Genomic DNA, 8197 nt, shown 5'->3' on the forward strand with positions numbered 1-8197 from the left:
TGAACCAGAGAAGGAACAAGAGAAAAAGGAGGATGAGAAGCAAAAAGAGAACACTGAAAAGAAAGAAGAGAAGAATGAAGAGAGAGAAGAAAAGGATGCTGATAACCAGACAGTTGATGCTGATATTAGTAGTGTAGTACACTCAGTCACTGAGAGTATACTAAATCAGCCAACACAAAAAACAATTGAAAGCTATATCATTGTTTTGACACTATATCTACTATTTTATTTCAGGTGATGCTGAAAAATAACTTAAACTGAAGGACATTCACCAGGAGATAGTTTCAAAGGTTAAAATCAATTTAGATTGTGGAGAAAAAGATGTTGAAGTTGATTTTGTTTCAAAGACAATGAAAGGAAACAAATCAAGAATGCATGAAATGCCAGAGCTTTATCAAGTAGTGGCTGATTATTGCTTTGTGAAGTACAGCCCATTCAAACAGTAAGTAATGTATTATTTAATTTCAAACATATTATATCTACTTTAGATAATATTTAGTTTACTTTAAATTATATTTTATTTACTATAAATATTTAATTTTGCATAGTGAAGAGATTGGGAAATTTGAAAGTCTTCTCATGATAACAAGAGATGACACAACATCCCTAGCTCCAACAGCCCCTACTCAAATGATAAAATCAAATATAGTTCAATGTTGGTCATTTCTTATGAATGATTCTCGATTGAAAGAAGATCCTTCATGTTTCTTTTTTGGCATTGACCACAATGTAAGAGTTAAATAAAATGTTAAGCTAAATCATAATTAAACATGTATGATCTCATTAAATAATATGTTTTATGTGCTCATTAATACACAGAGACCTCTAGAGCTGTCTCTCATGTCACAAGATGCTTCCCAAAACATAGATAAAGCACAGGTGAAGTCTCCTTTAGTACACTCACAAGAATTGAATCAGGCATGGTATGATTGGATGTGCCTATGTGATGCAAAGGAGAAAATTTTGACAGCTCATTTGGTATGTCTTATTATTCATGTCTATTAAACTACATTGAAGGGCATTATAATTTTGAATTTGTAGACTAATAACTATAATTTTAATGACAGATTTTTGTTCCAATCTGTCTGAGTAACCACTATAGTTTGATAGTGGTTAACTTTATGAATCAGACAATTCAATACTTGGATAACAGGAAGTATGATGACAGGCATAAGCCTTTCTACAGAATTCTTGGATCTATTGTGGTAAGATTTTTTTGCTTTATAAAAAGTAAATTATTAAAGTAAATAATACTTTAATCATATGTTTATTAAAGTAATTTATACTATAAATTTGTATTACTTATATATTTCTTTACAAATGTTATAGGTGGAGGAAATGTCAAACTTTCTGAAGAGAATTAATCATGAAAAAGCTGATGAAATGCTAGAATATGAGTTTGATGAAGTAAACTTCAAGTGGAAGACACCAAGATATACTCTTGATTGTGGTGTTTTTGCAATGATACATATGCTGTGTTTTTCTGGAGACACTTTTGATTCTGACCTTGATTTAGCAAATAGGAGAAAGGTGTATCGTGTAGAAATATGTGCTGCTCTTGCTTTGGCAGACATAAAAACCAAAAGAAAACAACTTATGGGAAAAATTTCAAGGTTCAGGGTAGTTAGAAAACTAGAGAAGGAGAAAGGGGTGGAAGATATGATATGTGTTTCTGATTTCTTGAAGAAACACAAGGAAGTAATGGATAACATGAGTTTGACATGTCACCAAGTGATTGACTACTTAGCAATCAATGATGATGAAAACTTTCCAAACAAGAGGTATGTTTTATACTTGCTAAAAAACAAATACTCATATTGCATTATATATAAAATTTTTGCCATAAGTATAACTTTAATTTTAATTCAAAATTACAGCGAAGTAGTTGGATGGTTTATAGATTCAATTGAAATAGTAAGGCAAGATTGTAATGCTTTGCTCAATGAATGGAAAGTTTCAAGTAATATGATCATTGCTTGGTCAAACCACCTCAATAACATTGAAATGCAAAAAGACAGGTCTGAAAATGACTTGGTCAGATTCTTCTTTGGATTTGAGTTCATGGTAAGTTTTTCCGATTTAATTTTATAATATAAAATTATGCATTAAATAAATATTAGAAATAACCTGTGGATTTTTTTTTTGAAGGATGCTTTAACAATGTGTTTGAATGCTCATGGGAAAAAAGGAGTAACAAGTCTGCAAAAACTATGGATTGATTGGAATAGTTCACAATCATTGGACTTAAATGCAGCTCAGTGTGTAAGACAGAATTAATTTTTAAAGTAGAACAATATATGTTTAAAGTAATAAAAAACAGGTTCAAAGTAAATATGTGTAAAACAAACCTTTGTGCAGGTATATATACCTTTGAAGATGGAAGATCATTATTTTCTTGCTGTGATAAACTTCAAAGATGGAACAATTGATCATCTGGACAGCACTTTGTACGAGACAAATGAAGAATATGAGCCTGTACAGAGTTTTATCTTAGAAACGGTAAAATATCAGTAGTTTAAAAAAATGTCTTTAAATTCATTTTTCAATGTCTCATATTATATTAATATTCATTTCATTGCAGGTGATACAAGTACAGAAATTGTTTAAAAAAAGAAAGCATCCACAAGCAAATGATATGTTGACCTACAAACTGAGAATAATTGAACTTCCATTCCAAAAAGAAAAAGAAGATAATTTCTCAGCAAGCTATCTACTGCTGCATATGAAGGTTTATGATGGTGCAAATGGGATAGGATTAGGAACAATAAAAGAGGTAAATTAGCATATTTAATTTTGAAGTCCTTGAACTCTATACTTATCTGGTAATTTATTTACTAAAGTTAATCTTTTATTTTTTTTTTACAGAAATTTCCAAGACTGAATCACCATCACATAAGAACAGTGCTTGACCTACTTCTCAATGATAAGAATCAAATGAAACAAACACTGCTTACAAATGTTGAGAATTGGGAAGAGAAGAAAGCATCTGAACAATTGTAAATGATATCAGTAGATTTGAATATATCATAGATATTAGAATATATTAGTAGTTTTAAGTAGTTTGTTTGTATGAAGAATACATATTATATTCATAAGTTGAATTACTGGTATTGTTCTGTGACAAAAATGGTAATAGATGTAAAAGTAGAAGAAATCAATCACAAAGTAAATGAAAATAGTGTTAAAGTAAATAACACTATGTTTAAAGTAAAAGAAAAAAGTTTTAAAAAAAAAAAAAATTCTGAAATATGGTGTTCGATTTTAAAGTAAACAAAAATATTGTTAAAGTAATAAAAAATGGATCTAAAGTAAAGGTGGAAATGGGAAAAAGTATTCAAGTTTAGGTGAGTTTAATAACAAGTCAAGTTACATTAAAGTCAAGTAAATAATTAGCGAGTTAGAGATTTAAGTCAATCTAGAATTTTAGACGAATTTGGTTCAAGTCAATAATTATACGACTTATAATCAAGTTGAAGTCACCAAGTCAATATTCTATGGTTTACATTTAGATCAGGTCATCTACACGTCAATTCATATTCGAGATCGGGTCTCAAATACTCTTGTAAATTCGGGTTCCATGAAAAATGTGACAAGTATTTTAGAACAAAAAATGGAAATGGTAAAAACTATTCTAGGACAAAAGGAGTAATACAAGATATTATATTTAATTTTGTAAATAAAGACATTATATATATCAAACAATTCATATGATATAAAAGTAAACAGAAACTGTCATAAAGTTAATGTATAATAGTTAAAGGTAAATAAAATGAACTAAAGTTCTGTAGTAAAAATATTAAAATAATAAAAATAATAAAAAAAAAATATGTTCATCAAGTCTTGATCTTGATCTTCCAAACTTCTTCTAATTTCCAAGTATAATAATAACTGCACAAAAATAAACATTATTTATTTGTGAGAAATTAAAGTAAATAAATTAGATTGTAAAGTAAATAAATTACAACTTAAAGTAAATAGGAAAAGTAAAAAATACCAAATAAAAAAAGTATCAACTATAAAAATACCTGCATAAAATAAAAAGTAAATGCTTAAGTAAATTGAACACATTTGAAAGTAAAATACCTGAAAAATTACTTGTTTGGACAGTTATCAAGTATAATAGTACATGCACAAAATAAAAAGTAAATGAAGTTAAGGTTAAAGTAAATAAATAAAATTTTAAAGTAAATTGAAAACATTTAAAAGTAAAATACCTGAAAAATTACTTGTTTGGACAGTTTCTACTGTCATGGGAAACACCAGATTGCCCACAAGCTCTACAGGTTCTGCCCTTCTTGGATTTTTGTTCAGTAGCTATTTCTTTTACACTCTTCAACCGCTTTGAACTTGATCTTGATCTTCCAAAATTTCTTCTAATTTCCAAGTATTATAATAACTGCACAAAAATAAACATTATTTATTTGTGAGAAATTAAAGTAAATAAATTAGATTGTAAAGTAAATAAATTACAACTTAAAGTAAATAGGAAAAGTAAAAAATACCTGAAAAATTACTTGTTTGGACAGTTTCTACTGTCATGGGAAACACCAGATTGCCCACAAGCTCTACAGGTTCTGCCCTTCTTGGATTTTTGTTCAGTAGCTATTTCTTTTACACTCTTCAACCGCTTTGAACTTCTGGCTGAACCTTTATTAAGACACTGATTTGGAGGCAAGATATTTACATCTACTTCATTTGACCCAACCAAAACCTGAATATCAACATCTTTCACCTGTTTTGAACTAGGTGCATTTTCAGGATTATTCTTTGATATCATCTGCTCCTCAAATGAAGATAATGTCCTAATAAGCTCAGATAAATCATCCTCAGATTGGTCAGTTAAACTCACACAACTGAAAATCTTGGACCATACATCACTGACCAATTGCTTCTTCTTATCATACTTAGAAGCATCATCCAGAGCAACATTTGTGACAGAAGCTTTCTTCAGAACATCTTTTCTCCAACGATTCAAGATATAAGGATCGGGAATTTCACGTATACACTTGCCTTTCATAACAAACAGAATGTGTCTACATAAAACGCCTTGACTCTCCAACATTCTACAAGTACAACTTGACTCATATGTGGCCAAGTCAAAAGTTACATCAAAATTTTTCCTTTTCTCATGATCAACAATAACAGAAAACTCCACACCATCTCCATACAGAGAACTACAACTTTCAACACCACATGAAAAACAGGCTCCCTCACATTCTTCTTGAAAATCATAAAATACGGCACGAGTAAAAACAACAGTAGCGTGCTTTTCCAAGTGTAAATGAGTAACCAATTGAGGCTCAAGTTTATTAAGCCTGATCAACTCATCCTGTTCATGCCTTTGAGCATCAAGAGCAGTTTCATAACGGACAAAGAATTCAACACAAGTCACATGAGGGTTTGTAAAATTACAAAAGAAATTGTTTTCACCTTCAGACCTAGAATTAGAACGCAGTAAACCACCCATAAATAAGTCCCTAAAATATACAGGAATCCAAAGATGTTTAATCTTGAACATGTATGCAAACCACTCATGATCAACAAGGTCAAACTCCTCCATTACACTATTCCAGCCATCAACAAATACATGAGGATCAATTTCTCTATCCCAAACTACTGCACTTAGCTTTTTCAGGAAATCAGTTTCATTACAAAAAAATAGTTCCAACCTTTTCAGGTACCTTCCTCATTATGTGCCACATACATAGCCTATGTTTAGTCTTAGTAAAAACCTTTTCTATGGCAATACCCATTGCAGGATCTTGATCAGTGATAATACAAGAGGGTCCTCTTCCCATGCACTTCAAAAAAGTTTGAAATAGCCAGACAAAAGAATCTATGTCTTCTTTAGATAATAGAGCAGGACAAAATGTAACACATCTCTTGTGATTATCAACACCAGTTAAAGGACAGAAAACCAATGAATATTTATTTGTATCACAGGTAGAATCACAAGATAAAGAGTCCCCAAATAATTGATAATCTCTTCTACCAATAGCATCAGCCCAAAATACACGGGTCAAATGCCTGCTTTCATCAACACAATAATCAAAATAATAACCCCCTTTACTGGTTTTCACTTTTTGTTCAAGGTTCTGAACAAACATCGCACCATCAGCATTAGAGATATAAACTTTCAAGTCCCTAGAAAAATTTTTGAAATCATTTTTACTGCCCCTAACATTTTCAAACCCACCACAAAGTTCTTTCATGATCCTATAAGACATAACAACCCCTATATTTAACTTTGAGTTGTCAAAAATAAACTTCTTATGAGCAAAATTTAAACCAACTTCATGTTTAGTAACCTGCCTAGTAATAGGTGTAGAAAAAGGATGAGAATGATATTCATAAAAACAATAAACCATATACTTCCCACCAGTACAAAACCTAAATTTTATCTTAGCGGGACAACCAACTCTCTTCACAGTCTTTCTCTTTAAACAAGAACCTTCAACTTGTTTACCAGATTTCTTGTTATTTGTCACATATCCTTCTTTGCTACATAATAAATATTTAATTACAATAACTCCTTTACCAGTAGGATCATCCTTATTCTTTTGTAATTTAGACGTAGTACTAGAACGGACTTTAAATCCACACTCATTAGCATATTTATAATAAAAGGCAATACCATCTTGAAGAGTATCAAATATCATTCCAACAAAAGGTTTGTTTTCCAAAGAACAACCTGGCATATACTCTTTATCACCTCCAGAATTATAATATATTTTAGGAAGAAAAGGCTGAGTGGGTGTTTTGAAAATTCTTACATTGTTATCTTCAATAGTTATAGAAGAAGAACAATGCTCTAAACTTTCAGACATGTTCCTGAAAAGTAAATGAATCGAAGGAAAAAGTAAACAAACAATAAATAAATGTAAATAAACTATAACTAAAAGTAAACAAATTTTTTAAAAAATAAGCTAATAAAAACTAATTAACTGCATTAACATCTCCAGAAGTCACAGCAGAGGAACACTCAACTGGTTCATTCATCTTCCTAAAAAGTAAATGATTCAAAGTATAAAGTAAATAAAACAGCACATAAAGTAAAACAAACAAAAATAAAAATGAAAGATTAAGAATGCATCAGTAAAACTAAGTTAGCAGAATATGTGTAAAGTAAATGAAACACCAGAAAAAGTAAAATAAACAAATATAAAAGTTAAATAATAAGAATGCGGCAGTAATAGTTACTGAAAAATAGGAGAATATACTAAATCAACGGATAAACCAGAAGCAAAAGAAAAACATAAGTAAGTGGAAAAGCCCTAAATCAGAAATTAAAAAAAACCCTAAATCATAAAAACAAAGCACTAAATTGAACACTAAGCCGTAGAAAATCAATCAGAGAACAATTAACAAGAAAACATAAACTAATTTAATAAAATTTACAATAACAAACCCTAAATCGCGAAAATCGTAACGAATTAAACAGAAGAATTGAAATAAACAACGAAAATAAAAATAAAATCAAAAACAAGAAAAAATTACCTCAATGATAACAAAAATCGAAGAATACGAAGTAACAGAAGATCGAAATCGGAGAATTTGACAAATCAATGAGCGCAAGCGAAGAGTGCAGATCGCGAAAAATCGCCTTTGAGAGAATTCGAAGGTAGAAGGAGAAAATGCGGAAGAAGAGAGAGAAATAAAATGAAGCGACGCATGGAAAAGAAAGGAGGTCATTCAACTAACGAAATTACGAAAATACCCTTAATGAAATTGAAAAAGGCGGGTGAATCTTGAGCCGTTAGATTGAGAGCGATCAACGGTCACGATGAGTTCCTAGTTCCTATTATAGGACTTGGTTCTCACATGATCTCAATTCTATATATATATATATATATATATATATATATATATATATATATATATATATATACATATATATATATATATACATATATATATATATATACATATATATATATATATATATATATAATGAAGTACTATACATTGGTGTACATTCTCATATCTAAACAAGGTTTATTTTGACAAAAATTTTCATTTCAACTAAAGTGTTTGGATGCATTTGACTAAAAATTTAGGGTTATGGATGATATCTTTAGCCACTATCACTTGTAAGCTAATATCAAAGAGCTATTTTGATATGCTTGATATTTTCACTTTCCCTAAAACAAGTATGCTAATAAACCCCAAAAATGACAAATCCAACATAATACACCTA

At 29.9% G+C, this 8197-nt stretch overlaps 1 protein-coding gene across 1 annotated transcript; it reads right to left on the reverse strand.

Moving 5' to 3' along the window:
* Positions 1-4332: 4332 nt before the first annotated feature.
* On the reverse strand, positions 4333-6827 carry LOC145603992 (protein FAR1-RELATED SEQUENCE 5-like). The gene is made up of 3 exons (XM_081659952.1): positions 5733-6827; positions 4515-5626; positions 4333-4396 (listed from the first exon to the last, which is right to left on the reverse strand). The coding sequence occupies exons 1-3, from the start codon at positions 6825-6827 to the stop codon at positions 4333-4335; spliced, it is 2271 nt and encodes a 756-aa protein (XP_081516078.1).
* Positions 6828-8197: the final 1370 nt, after the last annotated feature.

The sequence above is a fragment of the Chenopodium album genome, chromosome 22 (genome assembly GCF_948465745.1).
Source record: "Chenopodium album chromosome 22, dcCheAlbu1.1, whole genome shotgun sequence".
NCBI lineage: Eukaryota > Viridiplantae > Streptophyta > Magnoliopsida > Caryophyllales > Amaranthaceae > Chenopodium > Chenopodium album.